This window comes from Armigeres subalbatus, chromosome 1 (genome assembly GCF_024139115.2).
Source record: "Armigeres subalbatus isolate Guangzhou_Male chromosome 1, GZ_Asu_2, whole genome shotgun sequence".
Classification (NCBI taxonomy): domain Eukaryota; kingdom Metazoa; phylum Arthropoda; class Insecta; order Diptera; family Culicidae; genus Armigeres; species Armigeres subalbatus.
The window spans coordinates 230,608,173-230,630,764 of record NC_085139.1 but is presented as its reverse complement, the minus strand read 5'-3'; the positions used below and the strand labels follow the sequence as shown (position 1 = coordinate 230,630,764).

Below are 22,592 nucleotides of genomic sequence, written 5' to 3'. Positions count from 1 at the left end.
AATAATCGGAGATACGAAATGAAAGCATGGATTATTTGAATGAGATTTGAATTTCTAAATCGAAGCAATCGGCGTTCGAATAGTAGGCGCCCATTAGCACACGAATATGAACTCGATTGACAGAAAAAAACAAAGAACGAGACGATACTAATTCGAATATTGGGTACATCTTCTATGTATCACTAGAGCTACTCGTTCTGTCAGAGCATACATGTGAGTACACAGCCCATGATAATTCAGATATTCGACGGATGTCCTAAGGATATTCGCTCGGCCCCGACAGAAATATGACTTAAATAATAAGCTTTGTCAGTCAGTTTAGCACGATTTAGTTTAGCAATGCAACAAGCCCTCAAAGTTCCCTAAAAACCTGGTTGTGTGTACGCTAAACGCTACCCGCTAAATACGAACATCATCGATTTTAAAATTCCTATCAAAAAAGTTGCTGTAAAATGTGTCTCAATTTGGTGTGGTCGTGGTGTGAGTATTCAAAATTAGAGTCTCAAAAACCGGATTCGGTGGGCTATTGGTTTAATGTTTTACAGCTTGGACAATTGTTTCCTAGTACTACGTCGTCCCCCGCAATATTGTTTGACTTTTGGCTAGTATCGATTACAAAGGTACATTTTTGGTTTTTTTTTTGAAGATTATCAATACGTATTCCTATTTTTATTATACTTCTTGTGTCGACAGTTTCTATTTCGTTTCGATCCAACGTGGTTTACATATTTTGGGTTTCATTTTTCGTTCCATAAACATTGAGTATTAACCTTCGGAGTGGTCGAGATTAGTGAGAGAGGGTTACAAATGGGAGATCGATATCCATAGAACAGATACATTGGTTGCATAGTTGAGCAGAGTTTCCTAACAGTTACAGAGAGGAAATAGATAGGAAATACTGGTGAGTACATAAAGGCTATAACGAACAAGAGGGGGGTAATGGATCTTCCGTTTCGTCGGTGCGCAGCACCGCAGCTAATCACATTTAACGACCGCCGACCAGCAACAACCGGCAGTAGTCGGGATCGGATTACATATAAGCCGGTTTCATTTTGTACGCTCGTTTCCAAATTTCGCACAGACAAACGGTGCTGTGGAATCGGTAGAAGATGGCCAACGGCATGGAGACGTGGGTGATGATGGTCCACGCCCAGAGCCCGTAGAAGTGCAGCTGGATTGGGTGCGACTCGGCGCGGGACTTTTCCAGCGTGTTGATGGCCCACATCGCCAAATTGCTGACCAGCAGAAAGGTCACGATCTCCCGACCGGGTTTCTTTCGTATGTGCTCCTGGGTGGCGGCGGACCGCCGGCTGGCATCCAGGATGAACATGGTTTGGCATGCGGTTTCCACCAGGGAGGCCAGGGCAGTGATGAGGACCAGCACCGTGTCCCTTCGCATCATGAACTGACCGCCGATGACGGTGAAGGTACTGTAGAGGAAGGATCCGGTTTGGCCTCCAACCAGCAGGATGTCATCCAGGCTGAAGCTCCGGAACGCGTCGTACTGCATGTGCCGGACCTGAATCATGCCTATGAGGGTGGCAGCGGTCGTCGTGCCGTACAGCGTTAACTCGCAGATGTTGACTTCCGTGACGGCCAGATTGATGAACTCGGGTCGCGAAATGAGCACGAAGAATAGGATCAGCGAGATGATGGTGAGAACCAGGATGAGAATGCCGATGAATAACCCTTTGTGCGCTCCGGCGCAATCGACCGAGTAGTGATGGGGAGACCGCTTCAGTGGATGTAGACTCTCCTGCCGCTGGGGTGGATCGGCTTGGGGTCGACTGATACTGCGCCACATCACGTACAGAATGGCGGCGCAGATTAGCGAGTATTCGATTGTGCATGGAAACAGGAAAGGCGAAGCGTCCTGGACCAGGGTACCGATGATGTTTGACCGCCGACATTCGAAGATGTTGTGCGGGCCTTTGAGTCCTCGCGCTACCCGGAGATGGGCTTCGGTGTCCGCCGGGTGCGGGATCATTTTGTGACCTGGAATGATTAAGAGGTTGATTAGAGATGTTCCTTCACTACTGGGAGATTATTGAGATAAAGTTTCTGTGCTTGTCTCCTGACAACGGATGCCAGTTTCCGAACTGAATTTCCAGATTTGTTAAACTACGCTGTTTCGAGTTTGAGCATGCGAACGCTACAAATCGAGTCCACGCGTCGACAAATTAAACATCCGGATCGCATCATCCGTCAATATTTAGAAAAATTGAATCACAAATTGATAGTTTTTAGGATTAGTATAAAAACTCGTGTTGGATTCGAGTAGCTGGATTTAAGTTTTAGATCTTGAATTCATGAACTCAAGTTGTTGGAATCGAATTGTTAGACTTGAGTACTTGAACCCGAGATCTTCGATTCATGTTCATAGGCCTATCTTCGAATATATTAAGTCTTTGAACTCGACTGAACTCGTTTTTCGAACTCATTTCGAGATCACTAGTTTTTGGACTACAGTTTATAGGAGTGCGCCAGTGGCGACGTTTGTCACAATCCTAATCAGCGGCGTCGTGAATCGGTGTTCATTAGATCGATTTTTTATCTTCTTGGAAACAAAAATAGTGAAGTTCTACGGAAAAATAAAATATTCCGCACTTTTGTGTTGGACATTCTTTTTAATTTCGCAGACATTTTTGAGAAATAATTATTGAATTTCTCCATGATTTTTTAATAATTTTAAGAAAATTAACCAGTCATCTGGTTAATTTAACTGGATTTTTTAAAATTTCCACTGGAAATTCATCGTAATTTCCAAAGTAATATCATCCAAATTCTCACGGAGATTTGTTTCCATTTTTTATGGAATACTTTTTTCAGAACTCCCACGTTGAAATCATCAGAACTTCCAATGGTTCTGAAGCTCCTCTAATTGTTTATTGAAATTAGGAAACAGCACTTGCTGTTTACTAAAGCAGATATTCAATAGCTTCAAAACCATCGAAGTAGGCCTAATGCAAACCAGAACTGACAACCACATTATTAGAAATCAAAGCAATCGGGAAATGTATCGGCAGTCACATGTAGTGAATTATATTTGGCATAAGGTGTTTCAAGAGGCTCCCGTACTGCCGTAATCTGATAAAGTGACGTATGCGTCAAATCACAAGCTACATGTTTTTCATTTTTCTGTTATAAGAGCTCGATGAGTTAACACCATTTTTGGAAAATGGCGTATACGTTACTTTTTCAGATTACGGCAGCGTAGAATCTGGTTTTAGGCAAGCGGGAGCACTTATAGTGAAAATGTGTTGTTTTATCTTATGTGGAAGTGATGTGATCGTACAAAAGAAAAAGAAGTCTTAAAAACGGTAACGATGTTGAGTACATATTTTCATTGTAATGCTTTGATCGTGAAACAGAACACAATATCTAAAATTAACGTTTTGACTCAAATTCCGAACACTGGGTTTTAAATGGCCATTTTGGCTTTATTCGTGTAATTTTCTTCACACGAGTTTGAATTTGTTTGTAATCTTGATCCTCAATACGACAAACCGATGGAAATTTTGGTTTGAAGGCGCTATAACCCCAGTGCTCAGAATATGAGTCATGTTCGGGATTTGAGCCAAAACGGTCCAAAAAAAATGTAAGTATATCTTTTGAGGGGAATATCCTCGATTACTGAGTCAAGAAATGGTAAGAATTAGAACCACTACACATTATTTTGTGCTTAAATTTGATTGATTTTTCATTGGCACAACTCCTTTGACTAACTTCTTCTTCTTCTTAATTGGCATTACATCCCCACACTGGGACATTGCCGCCCCGCAGCTTAGTGTTCATCGTTAAGCACTTCCACAGTCATTAACTGCGAGGTTTCTAAGCCAAGGTACCATTTTTGCATTCGTATATCATGAGGCTAACACGATGATACTTTTATGCCCAGGGAAGTCGAGGCAATTTCCAATCCGAAAATTGTCTAGACCGGCACCGGGAATCGAACCCAGCCACCCTCAGCATGGTCTTGCTTTGTAGCCGCGCATCTTACCGCATGGCTAAGGAGGGTTTGACTAACTTAACATCTGTAATATGTACCTAGGGTCATGATGAGTGCAACTTAGTGACACAAATTTTCGTAAAGAATAAGAGTGTTGCTCGCATATAAAAAGCTCAGTATGGCTTAGTGTTATTAATAATTGTATGATCGCGGGTAGCACTCGCATAATGTACTCAGTGTGACTTACCCAAGTAACATTTTGAATTCTATTTGGATTTATTCAAGTTTTATTGCAGTTTTATCAAGGATTCGCATAAACTGTAGAGTTTTATCATAGCTTTCATCTAGTCCAAGTTACCTCAAAGCTAAATTCTCTTATAATAGTTTTATGATATGCTCCAGGTCCATTTTAAGCTGTTTATTTTGATAAATTATGCAGCAAGAGCACTATATCCCAATTGAAACCAAATAGTTTTGAGAAAGTTTTATGGTACTCTTTATTAAGAAAGAACGATCTTGAAAATGCCATTATAAAACTTCCTTAAAACTATGTGGCTTTGAGTGGGAGAAAGTGCTCTTGTTGAAGAATACATCAAAATAAACAAAACATAATGTCAAATTGGACGCAAACAAGTGGATCAAAGACAAAAATAATGTAAATTTATCCCATATATGGAAACTCCATTTGCGCAAGCATCTGTTTTTTTCTATCGAAGCTTTCTTTCTATCGGATCATCAGCTGCAGTTTTCTTTCTATCGGATCAAATTTACCACCAGCTCCATCAGCTGTCTTGATCTTCCAATATCAGGCAGATTTCATATCCTCCCATTTATCATATGATCGATAAATTTTCTTTAAAATACATTTTCTCGATTTTTGGGCGTTCGTAATCATAACCAACTGGGTACAATACACAGGAGAATTTCTCCAGTTTTCAACGGACGGTTGAGCTACGCAACAAATACTAGCAAGTTAAGTAGATTTTTGAAATCTTTAACATATTGTTGCAAAATCGCGACCGAAAATCATTATCGAACTATCAACTCTACTCGTATTTCGAAACTGGTTTATTTTTAATAAAGAAGTATTAACCATTTACTCTTTGATTAAACATAACCCTATAGATGTTTAACTGACAGGTAAACAAATAAGTTATATGCATTTCTTTTTCAGTTGAATTGCATGTTATTATATGACAATATTCGCAAAACGGATGATTTCGGATGAACATGGAAATCAAAACATTTGGCGCTTTAATTATTTGTTCTCGATTGTTATTGATATAGATAGATAGGTATTATGGACCCCTAGGAGCAGTAACCCTATTGAGTTTTCATTCAATTCAGCATTTTGTGCAGATATTTAGTTTAGTTAATATTTAACGGCGAACTCTTTCCAAATGAACGACTTGTTTTCGTTGGAATGAATTGTTGGCAGTGGCTGATTGTCGACCCGCCGCTATCACATCCAGGCGCTATGGTATATGCGCAAAATAGCCATCATGAGTTAACCGCCATGAGTTAACTAACGCGGATTTTCTCAATATTAGGAACTTTTCATGAAAAACTATTTGGTACCTGTTATGTAGGAAGGTGTCCGCTACTACGCCTACCAAATATTTTTTCGATGAAAGTGCTTAATTTTGAGATATCGAACCTTAGACGCCTTTCGCCATACTGAATTCAGAAAGTTAACTCCAAGTGTGCCGCTGTAAGCACGCTCAATGCAGGCGATTCATTGTAAACAACATGTTATAATGAGAGCACCAAACTTATAACGCTCTTCAATACAACTTCTTAGTTTTGACCAGTACTAGTTAATTTTATTCAAGACAAACTAAGCTTCGTCAAGATTGCGATAAGTCTAGTTCAATTTATCATGCTCCTGCATAAACCTAACAGGTTTTGTATGAGATAAAGTGGTTTTAATCCAATCTTATGATGGTTTTCGATAAAACTATTGAAATCATGGCGGATTATCGTCTGCGTCAAATTTCTTGATAGAAGCCATTTCTATATGAACGATGAAAACTATTTGTTTTAATTTTACATGCATGAGTCATTTCATAGATTGGGGCATAAAACAAATATTGTTACATCTGCGAAATAAAAAGTAGAGCAAAATTTATTTTTTTTGGTATGTACAATATTTTAAATAAAAATAGTTTTTAAAAATAATATTTTATAAGGCGCATTCAATATTTGTTCGAAAAAGCATCGACAAAGTGGTTGTGGTATGTGGAATTACACGATCACAATGCAATTAAGTTTCAATTTATCAACGTATCCATAAGAATTTTCATCATTATGAGATACTGTTCGATTTGGTTCAGACAAAATTCAATATAAACAAGTATAAACATCAGCGGATCTAGATAACGAAAACACATGCTGTCAAATTCCTTAGTAATCCTAAAAGGGTTTTATGCTGATCTTTCATGCCATCATAAGCTCACTTTGATAAAACTAACAAGTTTTAAGCGAACCTTGGAAAATGGTCTTGAACACCTTCTCAAGAGTGGGCCTCTTTCGTCTTATAGTGGTTTTATGGCTGTCTTGAAGCAAGCTTGTAGGACAATTGGCTTTAAATGTGGTTTTAAGGCACAAGTCTAGAAGTGTGCTTCAAGTGCATCATAAAATTAATTTTGCTACTTGGGTTAGTGTTGCTGAATCCGACTTCCGAGATCTCCAAGTGCGATGCTTCCACTGGCACTGACTAGATACCGCAAATATGTCAAATACAGGCCAAACAGCAGTTTTGTTTTGCATCTCCGTTCATACACATGTAGTTACATGTAGTGAACCATCTCTGGCATGAGGTGTTTCAAGAGGCTTCCGTTTACCTATAGACATCCTCCACAGAAATCCCAATAAATTCTCTCTGGGTGTTCCTCTGATTTTCTTTTTAAATATCTTCTGATTTTATGCTGGTAGTCCTTCTGAATTTCTCCACAAAAATTTCCTGAGTTTTCACTAAATTTCTAATAAGTTTTCTTTCGTATTCCCTTCAATAATCCTTTCGAATTCCCCCGACAAACTGTGTTTCACCGAAAAGTTTTCCCAAAATTTCACGAACATTTCCTCTGTGACATGCGTGGATAATTATTTAACATTTTATAAATTCCCACAAAACAAACTCGAAGTTCTCACAAATATTTCTTAGAAATTTCCTAAAGAAACCATTTGGAATTTTCTCCTGAAACATTAGGGGATTTCGTCGGGATATGCTTCCAAATTTCCTAAGGAAGACCTTCGGAATACATTTGAAAAACTCTTTCCTCAGGAAACGCTTCTAAATTTTCTAAAGAAAATCTCCTAAATTTTCTCGAAGAACTCTAAGGAAATACTCTTCAGAATTTTCTATGGAAACACTTCGAAAGCTCCTAAGGAACGCTTCGACATTTTTTTTCTGGAAACTGTTCGAAGTTGCAAAATTCCCTAAGAAACGCTTCGACGTATCCTCGGAAAACGCTTCAAATTTTCCTCGGAAAACGTTTCGGAATTTCTTTGATAAACGCTTAGAAATGTTCTGCGAAACGCTTTACAATTTCCTCGTGAAATCCTTGGAAATTTCCTCGGGAACGCTCCAAGATTGTCTCTTTGGAATTCCTTTGTGAATTTCATCGAAATTTACTTAGGAAACATTTCACATTTTCATCGGGCAGCGCTTCGATTTTTTTTCTAGAAATTGCTTCCAAATTTCAACTTGAAACCTAGGGGCTTCAAAATTTCCATTGTTTCAAAAAAAAATCCTCGGTAAGCACTTCAAAATTTTTTCAGGAAACGCTTGGAAATTTCCAAAGGAATCGATTCGGAGTTTCGTTGAATTTAGAAAAATTCGAAATTTTCTGTGGAACGCTTCGTAGTTTCCTCGGAAAACATTCCGAAATTTCCTCGGAAACTCTTTGGAATTTATTAGGAAATTGCGTCGAAATTTTCTTCGGAAACGCTTCGTATTTTTTTTTTGAGAAAGCACACCGAAATTTATTTGGGAAACGCTTCGAACTGTCCTCATGAAATGATTTCGAATTTTCTCAGGAAACGCTTCGAATTTTCTTGTGAAAATATCCTAGGAAAAATCTCCGGAAAATCATTGGTAAGCGCTTCAAAAGTTTTGTGAAAAACACTTCAGAATTTCTTAAGGAAACTCTTCGGAATTTCTCCGGGAATGACGTCGAAATTTCTTCAGCAAGCATTCGAAATTTTCTCATGAAACACTTAATCCTTTCCTTGAGAAACTTTACGCGTCAGAATATTTCCGAGAAATGTTTTTTCGTTTTTTGGAGAAATCGCTTGAAAATTTCTCCTGGAAACGTTGAAAAATATCCTCCCAAGTGTTTTGAAAACTCCTCGTAATTTCTTCGGGAATTGCGTCCAAGTATCCTCAGGAAATGATTAGCATTTTGAACGGAAAATGCTTCGAAATTTCCTCGTGAACGGTTCGAAGTATACTCGGGAAACTCTTCGGAACTTCTTCAAGTGTGGTGTCGAAATTTCTTCATTTACTTCAGGAAACACTTAGAAATGTCATCGGGAAACGCTTACAATTTTTCCCGAAAAACTTTCTGGAATTCACAATAAATAATTTTGAAAATTCAACGACGTGTAAAATTGCAGCTTATCCCATCAAACGAATTAACATTCGATATTCAATTAAATTTGATTGAATTTTACAAGCAAGCACCGTTTCAATTTATTTCGCTTTAAAAGAATAGTGAGATCGATTGAATGTTACGTTTATTTGCATGCTCCAAATATGTGCATGAAAATAGATTTAAAATCACAACATATTTTTATCTGTGTTTCTTTGGAAATGGCTTACATCTAACCTCGGAATTTTCTCAGGAAATGCTTCGAATTTTTATGAAAATATCCAAATTGCTTTGGTATTTCATTGGAACCGCTTCAACTTGTCGTTGAAAACACTTCAGTTTTTCTTTAGGAAACGCTTAGAAATTTCCTTGGAAAACCATTAGAATTTTTTTTTAGATTGACGTCAATTTTTTTTTTCAGGAAACATTTCGAGATTTCCTCGGAAAATTCTTCCAAAATTTCTCGCGAAAAGCTTAGACATTTTCTTGGGAAACTCTTTGGAATTTCTTCGTGAGTGGCTTCGGGATGTGTTTCGAAATTTTCTCAGAAAACGATATTCTAAATTTCTTCTGAAAAGGCTTGAAAATTTCCCCGCAACTCAAAAACTCCTCAGGAAAATTTTTGGATTTTTTTTTTCAATAAATGATAAGCATTTTAGACGGGAAATGCTTTAAAATTTCTCCAGGAAACAATTCAAAATTTCTTCGTAGACGGATCGAAGCATCCTTGGGAAACTCTTCGAAATTTCTTCAGGAGTGCAGTTTTTATTTCTGCAGCTCGGCGGAGTCCGCACAGCCGTGTGCTCAGCAAAATAAAAAACCGATATCCCGTCAAATTGAGGTTTGTTAGCTGGATTTCGGCAAATTATTTGCTGATTTTCAGCAACTTTGACAGATATCTCAGCGAAAAACATGTTTGCTGGGGCTCGACTGTGCGAACCTCGGTAAAAGTTGAACAAATAGCTGAGATCCCAGTAAAAAAAATATGTGTTTGGAGTCGAAACTTCAGGAAACACTTAGTAATAACCTCGGGAAATGCTACAAAGTCTTCTCGGGAAACTTTCTATAATTTCATTTGGGAATAATTTCGATTTTTCCTCGGAATTTTCTCAAGAAACGCTTCGAAATTTTCTCCGAAAATTCTTCAGGATTTCTTCGGGAATGGCGTAAAAATTTCTTCAGGGAACACTTCGGAATTTCCTCAGGAAATTCGTGAAGTGCTTCGGAAATTCCTCGAAAACGCTTTGAAAACTTTTGTGAAAAATCTTTCTTCTCGGGAATTCTTGTTTGGGAATTGCTTCGATGTTTCCTCAGGAAACGCTTCGAATTTTCTTATAGAAGTTTCCACGGAAATCGATTCGGTATTTTATTGGACAACACTTTGACATTTTTTAGGGAAACGCTTCGAAATTTTTTCAAGGAACCCTTCGGAATTTCCTTAGGAAGTTTTTTGAATTGTTTCGGAATTTCCTCGCTATCGCTTCAAAAACTTCTCGGAAGAATCTTTGGAATTTCTTCTTCTTTTTCTTCTTTGGGAATTGCTCCGAACTTTCCTCAGGTAGCACTTCGAATTTTTTTTATGGAAATTTCCACGGGGATCTGGGAAGGAAAATGAAATTTTCTCGTGAAATGTTTAGACATTTCCTCGGGAGACTCTTTGAAGTTTCTTCATGAATTGCTTAGGAATTTCCTCGGCAAATGCTTCAAAATTTCGTCAGGAAATGCTTTGAAATGTCTTCTGGAACCGCTTCAAAATTTCTTGGTGAACGATTTCAAGTATCTTTGGGAAACTCTTCGGAATTTCTTCGGGTATGGCGTCGAAATTTCTTCAGGTAACACTTCGAAGTTTTCTCAGAAAACACTTGAAGTTTTCCTCGTGAACGCCTCGAAAATTCCTCGAAAAATTGTTTGAAATTACTTCAAAAGTTGCATCCAAATTTTCTCCAAAATGATTCGAAACTTCCCGGGATTCAATTTTTCTTATGGATATGCTTCGACATTTCCTCGAGAAACGCTTCAGAATTTTATTGGAAACCGCTTCAAAAAATTCTAGGAAAAAACTTTAGATTTTTTGCGGGAAACGCTTTGAAATTTCTTCAGGAAACACTTCGGAATTTCGTCAGGAAGTTATTCGGAATTTTCTTAGGAAGCGCTTCGAATTCCCTCGTGAATCGCTTTGGTATTCCCTTCCTTTTTGCCTTTCTTGTACAACAAAGTTGTACCGAAAGGCTATCATTTCACTCCAAAATCGAACTTTTTATAGAAGTCTCGGAGACCCATGATGTTATATACCAATCGACTCAGCTCGTCGAACTGAACAAATGTCTGTCTGTCCGTGTGTATGTGTGTGTGTGCACATGAAAACCGAAAAACATTAGCCACTTTTTCATATAGTAATTCTTAACCGATTTTCTCGCAACAAGTTGCATTCGACAGGGGACAAAGCCTTGTTGATCACTATTGAATTTGATAACGATCGACCATTGCGTTTAAAAGTTATTAAGAAAATGGAATCGAACTATATAAGCGCCATATAAGGTTGGTGTCTTGGCTAAATGCGAGAAAGGCAGTATCACCACTCGGTGAATTAAGTTGGGTTTTTTTTGAAAAACACCTCAGATTTTCAAAAATTGCATCCCAATTTTTTTTTTAAATGATTAGGAATTTCTCGGGATCCAAATTTTTCTTTACATGCTTCAAATTTTCCTAGAGAAACGCTTTGGAATTCCATTGGGAAGCGCTTTAAAAATTCCTTGGAAAACACTTCTTCGAGAAACGTTTCGAAATTTCTTCAGGAAATACTTAGAAATTTCCTCGGGAAATGCTTCGAAAATTTCTTCAGAAAACATTTCTTTGAAATTTCGTCAGGAAATTATTCGGATTTTCCTCAGGAAGCGCTTTGAATTTTTTTCAGGAAATGTTACGAAATTTCCTGGGGAAGCACTTCAAAATTTTATTCGAAAGCGCTTTAAAAACTTCTTGGAAAACACTTTTTTGAGGAAAACGCTTCGAAATTTCCTCGGGCAACGCTTTGCAGCTGTTTTGGAAAACGCTTCGAAATTTCCTAGGGTCGATTATTTTTTTTGGAAAACTCTTCGGGATTTCCTCAAGAAACGCTTCGAAATTTCTCCAGCAAATGCTTTGAAATGTTTCCTGTCGAAAACTTCTCGGGAAAGTCATTGGAATATCTTCGGGAAATGCGTCCAAATTTCCTCAGAAATGATTCGCATTTGTCTCGGGAAACGCTTCGAAATATACCGCGAACGCTTCATTATTTCCTCGGAAAATGCTTCGAAATTTAATTGGGAAACACTTAGTCATCTACTCTGAAAACTCTTTCGAATTTCATTGCGAATTTCTTCGGAATTTCTCCTGAAATTCTTTGAAATTTCTTCATGAAACGCTTCGAAATTTCCCCAGAAAGCGCTTTGAAATATCTAATGTGAAATGTTCAAAGTATCCTCAGAAAACTCTTCGGAATTTCTTCGCGAGTGGTGTCTAAATTTCTTTAGGAAAACCTTAAAAATATTCTCGGAAAGCACTTCGAAAATTCCCTGGAAAACACTGGAATTTCTTCGGGAAATACTTCGACATTTCCTTGGAAAAGGCTTCGAAATTTTCTCGTGAGTTGCTTAGACATTTCCTCGGGAGATTCTTTGGAATTTCTTCGTGAGTTGCTTCGGAATTTTGAATTTTTCTCGTGAATGCCTCGAAAATTCCTCGGAAAAATGTTTAGAATTTCTTCAAAAGTTACATCCAAATTTTCTCCAAAATGATTCGCAATTTCTCAGAATTCGAATTTTCTTACGGATATGCTTCGAAGTTTCCTCGAGAGACGCTTCGGAAATTTATTGGAAAGCGCTTAAAAAATTCCTTGGAAAACGCTTTGGAATTTCTTCGGGAAACAGTTCGAAATGTCTGCAGGAAACACTTCGAAATTTCCTCGGAAAATACTTCGAAATTTTCTCGTGAAATGTTTAGACATTTCCGCGGGAAACTTTTTGGAATTTCTTCATGTATTGCTTCGGAATTTCCACGGGAAATGCTTCAAAATTTCGTCAGGAAATTATTTGGAATTTTCCCAGGAAACGCCTCGAATTTTCTTCAGAAAACGTTTCGAAATTTCTCCAAGAAATGCTTTGAAATTTCCTCCGAAAATGCTTTGAAATGTCTTCTGGAACCGCTTCAAAATTTCCTCGTGAACGGTTCGAAGTATCCTCGGGAAACTCTTCGGAATTTCTTCGGGAATGGCGTCAAAATTTCTTCAGGTAACGCTTCGAAATTTCCTCAGAGAACGCTTCGAGTTTTCCTCGTGAAGCGAAAATTCCTCGAAAAAATGTTTGGAATTTATTTTAAAAGTTGCATCCAACTTTTCTCCAAAATGATTCGCAATTTTGGAAAGCGCTTTGAAAATTCCTTGGAAAACACTTTGGAATTTCTTGAGGAAACACTTCGAAATTTTCTCGGGAAATGCTTCGAAATTTCGTCAGGAAAATATTCGGAATTTTCTCAGGAAATTCTCCGAATTTTCATCAGGAAATGCTTCAAAATTTTCCTTGAAAAACGCTTAGGAATTTCATTGGAAAGCGCTTGGAAAATACTTGGTTTTTTTGCGGGAAGCGCTTATAAATTTCTTGAGGAAACAATTTGGAATTTACTCGGGAAATGCTTCAAAATTTTTTCGGGAAACGCTACAAAATTTCGTCAGGAATTTTTTCGGAATTTTCTCAGGAAACGCTTACAATTTTCTTCAGGAAATGCGTCGAAATTTCATTCGAAAGGGCTTAGGAGTTTTGCGAGAAACGCTTCGATTCTTTTTCAAGAAATCCTTCGAAATTTCTTCGGGAAACGCTTCGAAATTTCTCTAGGAAATGCTTTGAAATGCCTCAGAAGAATGCTTTGAAATATCTTCTGGATCCTTCCTCGTGAACGGTTTAAAGTATCCTCGGGAAACTCTTCGGAATGGCGTCGAATTTTTTTCAGGTAACGCTTCAAAACTTCCACAAAAAACGCTTTGAAATGTCCTCTGTTTCCTCGGAAAATGCTTCGAAATTTCTGCAGGAAACGTTTTAAAATTTCATCGGGAATTTTTCGGGATTTTTTCAAGAAACGCTTAGAAATTTCTTCAAGAAATGCTTCGAAATTTCCTGTGGAAGCGGTATCGAATTTCATTAGAAAGCGCTTCAAGAATTCCTTGGAAAACACTTTTTTGCGAGAAACGCTTCAAAATTTTCTCGAGAAACACTTACGATTTTTTGCGGATAACGCTTTGAAACTTCTTCATGAAACACTTTGGAATTTCGTCAGGAAACGCTTCGAATTTTCTTATGGAAATTTCTCGTGAATCGCTTCGGTATTTCAACTTTTCTTGGAAAACACTTCAGATTTTCGAAAACTGCATCCCAATTTTCTCCAAAATGATTCGAGTTTTCTTATGTATATGCTTCAAAATTTCCTCGAGAAACGCTACGGAATTTCATTGGAAAGCGCTTTAAAATTTCCTGGGAAAGCACTTCTTCGAGAAACTGTTCGAAATTTTCTCGTGGACATTACTTCAGGAAACGCTTTGGGGAAATGCTACGAAATTTCTTCAGGAAACGATTCGAAATTTCATTCAAACGTGCTTCAAAAACTCCTAGGATAACACTTAGGTTTTTTGCGGGTAACGCTTCGAAATTTCTTCGGGAAACGCTTTGCAACTTTGTCGCTGGAAACGCTTCAAAGTTTCCTCGTAATGGTTCGAAGTATACTCGGGAAACTCTTCGGAATTTCTTCGGGAATGGCGTCGAAATTTCTTCAGGAAACGCTTCGAAATGTCCTCAGAAAACGCTTTGAAATGTTCGGAGACGAGCCAGCCTAGGGCTGAAAGTCTCCTTAATAAAGATTTAAAAAAAGGTTTCAAATGTCTTCTGGAAACATTTCGAATTAAGCTCGTGAACGCCTAGAAAATTCGTCATAAAAATGTTTGGAATTTCTTCAAAAGTTGCATCCAAATTTTCTTCAAAATGATTTACAATTTCTTAGGATTAGAATTTTCTTATGGATATGCTTCGAAATTACCTCGGAAAACGCTTCTTAATTTCATTGGAAAGAGCTTCAAAATTTCTTCAGAGAACGCTTAGAAATTTTCTGCGGAACGCTTCGCAATTTCCTCATGAAATGCCTCGCTTCGGAATTTCAGTGAAGAGAGAAACACTTTGGATTTTCTTCACGAATACAGTCAACATTAATTTCGAAAACGCTTTGAAATGTTCTGTGGACCGCTTCAAAATTCCCTTGGAGAACTCTTCGATATTTACTCGGGAAACAATTTGGAATTTCCTAAAGAACCACTTTGAAATTTCTTCTGGAAACGCTTTGAATTTTTTCAAGAAACGCTTCAAAATTTCCTTGCGAAACGATTCAGAATTTCCTCGAGAATCGTTTCGAAATCTTCTATGGCAGCGGTTCTCAACCTTTTTCTTGAGAGGTACCCCTTCGAACTTTTGTATTATTTGAGGTACCCCCTATTTTTTTGCTGTAAATGCAAATAAACGTAAACTGTAAATGCAAATAAGATATATAAAAAACGGACCTGAAATCTAACAGGATATATGCTGCCGCTAACCGCAAATCAGTTCCATATGTGTATGGATGCCACATTGCCACATACAGACGGGACTGACAGGTTAGCGGCAGTATAGCTCTCCATAAAGTTGGCTGAAATTTTCATTATTTCGTGAAATTTTCTTATTAAATTTAAAATTAGGTTTACACATCAAGCTATCTACTGGAGTTTTATGACTATTAAGACATCCGAGCCTCTTGAAAGGAGTTTTCCGAGCCTCCTGAAAGTAGGCTTCCGCTTCTCTTGAAAAGAGGCTTCCGAGCCTCTTGAAAGGAGGCTTCCGAGCCTCTTGAAAGGAGGCTTCCGAGCCTCTTGAAAGGAGGCTTCCGAGCCTCTTGAAAGGAGGCTTCCGAGCCTCTTGAAAGGAGGCTTCCGAGCCTCTTGAAAGGAGGCTTCCGAGCTTGAAAGGAGGCTTGAGCCTCTTGAAAGGAGGCTTCTGAGCCTCTTGAAAGGAGGCTTCTGAGCCTCTTGAAAGGAGGCTTCTGAGCCTCTTGAAAGGAGGCTTCTGAGCCTCTTGAAAGGAGGCTTCTGAGCCTCTTGAAAGGAGGCTTCTGAGCCTCTTGAAAGGAGGCTTCTGAGCCTCTTGAAAGGAAGCCTGGAGCCTCTTGAAAGGAGGCTTCTGAGCCTCTTGAAAGGAGGCTTGAGCCTCTTGAAAGGAGGCTTCTGAGCCTCTTGAAAGGAGGCTTCTGAGCCTCTTGAAAGGAGGCTTCTGAGCCTCTTGAAAGGAGGCTTCTGAGCCTCTTGAAAGGAGGCCTGAGCCTCTTGAAAGGAGGCTTCTGAGCCTCTTGAAAGGAGGCTTCTGAGCCTCTTGAAAGGAGGCCTGAGGCCTCTTGAAAGGAGGCTCTGAGCCTCTTGAAAGGAGGCTTCTGAGCCTCTTGAAAGGAGGCTTCTGAGCCTCTTGAAAGGAGGCTGGAGCCTCTTGAAAGGAGGCTTTGAGCCTCTTGAAAGGAGGCTTCTGAGCCTCTTGAAAGGAGGCTTGAGCCTCTTGAAAGGAGGCCTGAGCTCTTGAAAGGAGGCTTCTGAGCCTTGAAAGGAGGCTCTGAGCTCTTGAAAGGAGGCTTCTGAGCCTCTTGAAAGGAGGCTTCTGAGCCTCTTGAAAGGAGGCTTCTGAGCCTCTTGAAAGGAGGCTTCTGAGCCTCTTGAAAGGAGGCTCTGAGCCTCTTGAAAGGAGGCTTGAGCCTATTGAAAGGAGGCCTGAGCCTCTTGAAAGGAGGCTTCTGAGCCTCTTGAAAGGAGGCTTCTGAGCCTCTTGAAAGGAGGCTTTGAGCCTCTTGAAAGGAGGCTTCTGAGCCTCTTGAAAGGAGGCTTCTGAGCCTCTTGAAAGGAGGCTCTGAGCCTCTTGAAAGGAGGCTTGAGCCTCTTGAAAGGAGGCTTCTGAGCCTCTTGAAAGGAGGCTCTGAGCCTCTTGAAAGGAGGCTCTGAGCCTCTTGAAAGGAGGCTCTGAGCCTCTTGAAAGGAGGCCTGAGCCTCTTGAAAGGAGGCTTCTGAGCCTCTTGAAAGGAGGCTCTGAGCCTCTTGAAAGGAGGCTTCTGAGCCTCTTGAAAGGAGGCTCTGAGCCTCTTGAAAGGAGGCTCTGAGCCTCTTCAAAGGAGGCTCTGAGCCTCTTGAAAGGAAGCCTGAGCCTCTTGAAAGGAGTTTTCCTGAGCCTCCTGAAAGTAGGCTTCTGCTTCTCTTGAAAGAGGCTCTGAGCCTCTTGAAAGCAGGCTTTGAGTCTCTTGAAAGGAGGCTTCTGAGCCTCTTGAAAGGAGGCTTCTGAGCCTCTTGAAAGGAGGCTTGAGCCTCTTGAAAGGAGGCTTGAGCCTCTTGAAAGGAGGCTTGAGCCTCTTGAAAGGAGGCTTCTGAGCCTCTTGAAAGGAGGCTTCCTGAGCCTCTTGAAAGGAGGCTTCTGAGCCTCTTGAAAGGAGGCTTCTGAGCCTCTTGAAAGGAGGCTCTGAGCCTCTTGAAAGGGAGGCTCTGAGCCTCTTGAAAGGAGGCCTGAGCCTCTTGAAAGGAGGCTCTGAGTCTCTTGAAAGGAGGCTCTGAGCCTCTTGAAAGGAGGCTCTGAGCCTCTTGAAAGGAGGCTGAGCCTCTTGAAAGGAGGCTCTGAGCCTCTTGAAAGGAGGCTCTGAGCCTCTTGAAAGGAGGCTTCTGAGCCTCTTGAAAGGAGGCTCTGAGCCTCTTGAAAGGAGGCTTCTGAGCCTCTTGAAAGGAGGCTTCTGAGCCTCTTGAAAGGAGGCTCTGAGCCTCTTGAAAGGAGGCTTCTGAGCCTCTTGAAAGGAGGCCTGAGCCTCTCGAAAGGAGGCTTCCTGAGCCTCTTGAAAGGAGGCTTCTGAGGCTCTTGAAGGAGGCTTCTGAGCCTCTTGAAAGGAGGCATCTGAGCCTCTTGAAAGGAGGCTTCTGAGCCTCTTGAAAGGAGGCCTGAGCCTCTTGAAAGGAGGCTTCTGAGCCTCTTGAAAGGAGGCTCTGAGCCTCTTGAAAGGAGGCCTGAGGCTCTTGAAGGAGGCCTTTGAGCCTCTTGAAAGGAGGGTTTCGAGTCTCTTGAAAGGAGGCCTGAGCCTCTTGAAAGAAGGCTCTGAGCCTCTTGAAAGCATGCTTCCGCATCTCTTGAAAAGAGGCCTGAGCCTCTTGAAAGGAGGCTTCTGAGCCTCTTGAAAGGAGGCTTCTGAGCCTCTTGAAAGGAGGCTTCTGAGCTCTTGGAAGGAGGCCTGAGCCTCTTGAAAGGAGGCTTCTGAGCCTCTTGAAAGGAGGCTTCTGAGCCTCTTGAAAGGAGGCTTCTGAGCCTCTTGAAAGGAGGCTTCTGAGCCTCTTGAAAGGAGGCTTCTGAGCCTCTTGAAAGGAGGCTCTGAGCCTCTTGAAAGGAGGCCTGAGCCTCTTGAAAGGAGGCCTGAGCCTCTTGAAAGGAGGCTCTGAGCCTCTTGAAAGGAGGCTTCTGAGCCTCTTGAAGGAGGCTTCTGAGCCTCTTGAAAGGAGGTTCTGAGCCTCTTGAAAGGAGGCCTGAGCCTCTTGAAAGGAGGCTCTGAGCCTCTTGAAAGGAGGCCTGAGCCTCTTGAAAGGGAGGCTTCTGAGCCTCTTGAAAGGAGGCTTGAGCCTCTTGAAAGGAGGCTCTGAGCCTCTTGAAAGGAGGCTTCCTGAGCCTCTTGAAAGGAGGCTTCTGAGCCTCTTGAAAGGAGGCTTCCGAGCCTCTTGAAAGGAGGCTTCCGAGCCTCTTGAAAGGAGGCTTCCGAGCCTCTTGAAAGGAGGCTTCCGAGCCTCTTGAAAGGAGGCTTCCGAGCCTCTTGAAAGGAGGCTTCCGAGCCTCTTGAAAGGAGGCTTCCGAGCCTCTTGAAAGGTGGAACGCTTCAAAATTTCTTATGGATATGCTCCGAAATTGCCTCGGGAAATGCTTCAGAATTTCACTGGAAAGCGCTTTAAAAATCCCTTGGAAAACACTTTGGAATTATTTTGAAAACTTTTCGAAATTTCTTCAAGAAACACTTCGAAGTTTCCTCGGGAAATGCTTCGAAATTTTCATGGGAAATGCTTAGACATTCCTTCGGGAAACTCTACGGATTTTTTTTCGTGATTTATATACTTCGTAATTTCTGGGGGCCCTCCTTAGCCGTGCGGCAAGACGCGCGTCTACAAAGCAAGACCATTCTGAGGGTGGCTGGGTTCGATTCCCGGTGCCGGTCTAGGCAATTTTCGGATTGGAAATTGTCTCGACTTCCCTGGACATAAAAGTATCATCGTGCTAGCCTCATGATATACGAATGCAAAAATGGTAACTTGGCTAAGAAACCTCGCAGTTAAAAACTGTGGAAGTGCTTAATGAACACTAAGCTGCGAGGCGGCTCTGTCCCAGTGTGGGGATGTAATGCCAAGAAGAAGAAGAAGAATTTCTCCAGAAAACGCTTAGAAAAAAATCCTTAGAAAACGCTTCGAAATTTCTTCTTGAACGATTCAAAAAAAAATCTTGTAAATCGTTGGAATTTCTTCGAGAATTGCGTTCGTAATTCCTCAAGAAATTATTCGGTCTTTTCTCGGGAAATGCTTCGTTTTTTTTTTGGGAAACGCTTAGACATTTCTTCGTGAAAATCTTTAGGATTTCCTCTGAAAACGCCCCTAAATTTCTCTGGAACGCTCCGTTATTTCCTTGGGAAACGCTTTAAAATTTTCTCGGAAAACGCTTTGACTTTTCTCGTGATTTCTTTTTAATTTCTTCTGGAAACGCTTCAAAGTTTTCTCGGATAATTCTTTGTAATTTTGCCAGAAGTTGCATTCAAATTTCAAAAGTTGCATTCAAAAGTTTTAGAATTTTATCAGGAATCGCTTCGAATTTTTCTTATGGAAATGGCAGCCAAAACCTGCAGGCGGCAGCAGCGTGGCGCATCGGCGCACACCTCTACTTGACTTTTAGGAATCGACTAAGGCTCTTGAACTCGACTTGAATGCGTAAACTCGACTCGAGTTTCTGGACTCGATTTCGGTTCTAGAACGAGACTCTAGTTCTCTTCTTGGATTTGATTCGAATTTTTCAAATCGATTGAACTAGGCTGAACACGTTCTTGGACTCGACTCAAGTTTGTGAGTTCGACTTGATTTCTTGAGCTCAACTCGAGCTCTTGGACTCAACTATGAAACTTCATTCTTGCCATTCATGCATCGGTCTTTGTTACTTCAACATCACGATTGGGAATAATTAGCTTCGTATGGGACGACTTCATTGATTTTCCTGCACACAGATGGTTTCAAATGGTTTCAATTAATAAATCACTCACCCAATCGATGCGATATCCTCAGCGTCCTATTCTCCGGATTGTAGAAGGTCAATATTTCGTGTTTGGTTTCCTGGATCAACACGGAAAACCACACCGACAGATTGGTGCCGATCATGTGCATCAGTCCGAAGCGAGCCATAATCTTGTGTCGGTAGACTTTGATTTGCTGAAAAACAAAACAATCGCGCCCCAATCAATCATCGATTCCATCCCGTGGCATTAGCTCATCAAACCGAAAACGAAAAGATCACCGCCTTACCTCATTGTTGAGGAATATGAAATACATTTGGATGAAGATGAATGCCATCCGGGTGGCCGGGGTCAGCGCCAGGAGCACGTTGTGGCATTTGGTGTCCCGTTCCAGCTCGAAGTACTGCCCGAACTCCAGGCCCGAGTAGATCATGCTGCCGATGCCGAACGCTGAAATGGCGAAGAAAAATAATCGTAAATTAAATGTTCAAATACTGAAATTATGCACCGCTTCTATTTCGCATCCATACCGACGGCCCCCATCCGGAGGTAGAAGCTGCCAAAGTGCTGAATCCGGGAGGACGATGTCGCCGACGCGAGAGACATTCGTCGCGTCGGGAGTATGACCTTGGGCTCGGAGCTGGCCGTTTCATCTTCGCTGTCCGATCGTTCGCCGCTGTCGGAGGAACAGGTGGTGCTGGTGCGGCGGATGATTTTCGCTTTTTGAGGAGTCTCTGGAATGTTGGGATTTGATTTAGATTGATTGCGGCACGTGATCGCCAAATGGAAAGCTGGTGCTTACTTTTTACCGGTGAAATGGGAGGCGTTTTGGGCCGGCCCCAGAGTAGCGTTACGTACATGAATAACAGGAATACCATACTGCCTATGTAGAGATATAAATAGAAGCCCTGTGGAAAAGATGAAAATCAGCAAAATGAGTTCCCCACAAAGAAATTCAGTAGTCACTCTTCTATAGCGTTAACGAAATTTCAGCAAAAAATGTCAGCGGTTCGCATTTCCACTCAACTTGTGAAGCATTAAATTTATGATTGTATCAAATTTAGCCACTCTGTCATCGCTCCCGTTTCGGAGTCACACTCAACACACCCATTACTCGCTGCTCTCCCCATCCGATCCATTATCCACTTTCCCGCGCACTTACCTCATAAAACGAAGGCGGAATGTAGGTGGAGATAACCTCGGCCATCGGAAAGGCAATCCCCATAACGACGAGCAGCTTCCCGTAGAGTGCCGATAGCGTCGTCGCCAGAGCTTCACCCCTGTGTGAATCAGAATCGGAGAGATGGGATTAATGAATGATTAGTGAAGGGCTCGCTGGCACGGAACTTACGGTTTAATCTCCCGCGGCGGCTGATGGTGATAGTAGATTGGTTCGGGTAATCGCGAAGGTCGCCGAGTGGTGTTCAGGATCGGGTGCAGATGGTGATGATGGGAATGGTACAGCACGGCCAGGTGCTGGGTGGTGGTAGTGGTTGACCCCATCGCTGCAGGCTGCCTCTGCATGATGCCCGGTGACGGTTGCGGCGGGGTGGGTGTAGACGATCCAGGAATGATGACCACGGGATTCGTTTTGACACTGAGAGTTGGCGTGTGGATCCGCTGGAAGGCGGAAGAAGTGGACGACGAACCAAGGTGCGTCTTGCTCTGGGTCTCCAGCGAGGAACCGATACGGGACTCATCCCCCTGGAGGGGAAAGTCCTGGGTATGAACTTCGTGTGGTAGCTGAGGATGCTGGGAAATCGAAGGAGGCGTTGGAGTGGTGGCCATTGCCAAATGCTGTGACGATTGTGCCGGTGACGTGTGATTGCTGAACGTTTCCGGTGAGACGATGGCATTCTGTGGTACCGACGGGGATGGCATCAACGGCTGCAGAGGGAGGTCGATGTCTCTGGAAGAATGTAAGCAAACAAAATAATTGTTATATTTCTTAAAAATATTTGAGATAGCTGTTAGGACCCATTTATAACAATTTTCGGAACAGCTGCATAAGGTTGCCGAGATTTATGCAGCATTTTATCCCGCTCGACCGTCGTCAACAACTGGCAAAAGCTACAAACCGACTGAACCGGGTGATTCCGGACAGAGTAAATCGTTCCATGATTGTCGTAAACCAAAACGGAAGAGACTGCGTAAAAAAACATCTCTTTTATTTCGTCAATTGTATCCACATTAAAAATCACCACACCGTAGAGACGCCTCATAATTTTTGCATCGTCTGACCCATTAGCAAGATGAATAACACCCCGGAGGATAATCATGGCAAGAGTCTGACATATTTTGTATATCGACGGATTGTTAACAGTCTTCCCAACTGGGTAACTCAGAACAGCACTTTGTCCGAAATCCGAGTTCAAACTAGTTGTGATTTGCACGCAAATTGATACACAGTGGAACAAGGTCGCGAAAAGCTTGTTTGTTCTTAGGTATCTCTTTATTTTGTGCAAATGAATAGAATCGATCAGATTATCATATGTCTAATTTAAAAGATTATACCGATTTCAACTTAAGCGAATATTTGTAAAATTTATGTATTATTTTATTATTATTTTAAATTCAAGCATGATATCTGATAGTTTATAACTTCATTCATTCTGCTGCAGAAGTTTAAATTTAGCCCCACAAATGTTTTGAATTTTAGGTAAATTAAAAGAAACTTACGGTTGAGCCCAACCAATTTTTATTTTCTTGTCCATCTTGTCAGTCGAAATGCTGACCAG

General features: G+C 41.1%; 1 protein-coding gene across 6 annotated transcripts in view; it reads right to left on the bottom strand.

Moving 5' to 3' along the window:
- Positions 1-514: 514 nt before the first annotated feature.
- The window catches only part of LOC134205856 (proton channel OtopLc), a 171,233-nt gene continuing 149,155 nt past the window's right edge, over positions 515-22,592 (bottom strand). For 5 of the 6 annotated variants that reach the window (XM_062681502.1, XM_062681501.1, XM_062681504.1 and 2 more), the window contains 7 exons: positions 21,206-21,763; positions 21,017-21,134; positions 20,657-20,762; positions 20,385-20,588; positions 20,144-20,304; positions 19,885-20,050; positions 515-1,995 (listed from right to left, as the gene is read on the bottom strand). In XM_062681502.1, the coding sequence (XP_062537486.1) occupies positions 1,031-1,995; positions 19,885-20,050; positions 20,144-20,304; positions 20,385-20,588; positions 20,657-20,762; positions 21,017-21,134; positions 21,206-21,763 (2,278 nt within the window). In that variant the 3' untranslated portion in view covers positions 515-1,030. Of the gene's footprint in view, positions 1,996-19,884; positions 20,051-20,143; positions 20,305-20,384; positions 20,589-20,656; positions 20,763-21,016; positions 21,135-21,205; positions 21,764-21,831; positions 22,001-22,060; positions 22,085-22,592 lie in introns of those variants that run through there. The other variant, XM_062681505.1, reaches the window with a different exon arrangement.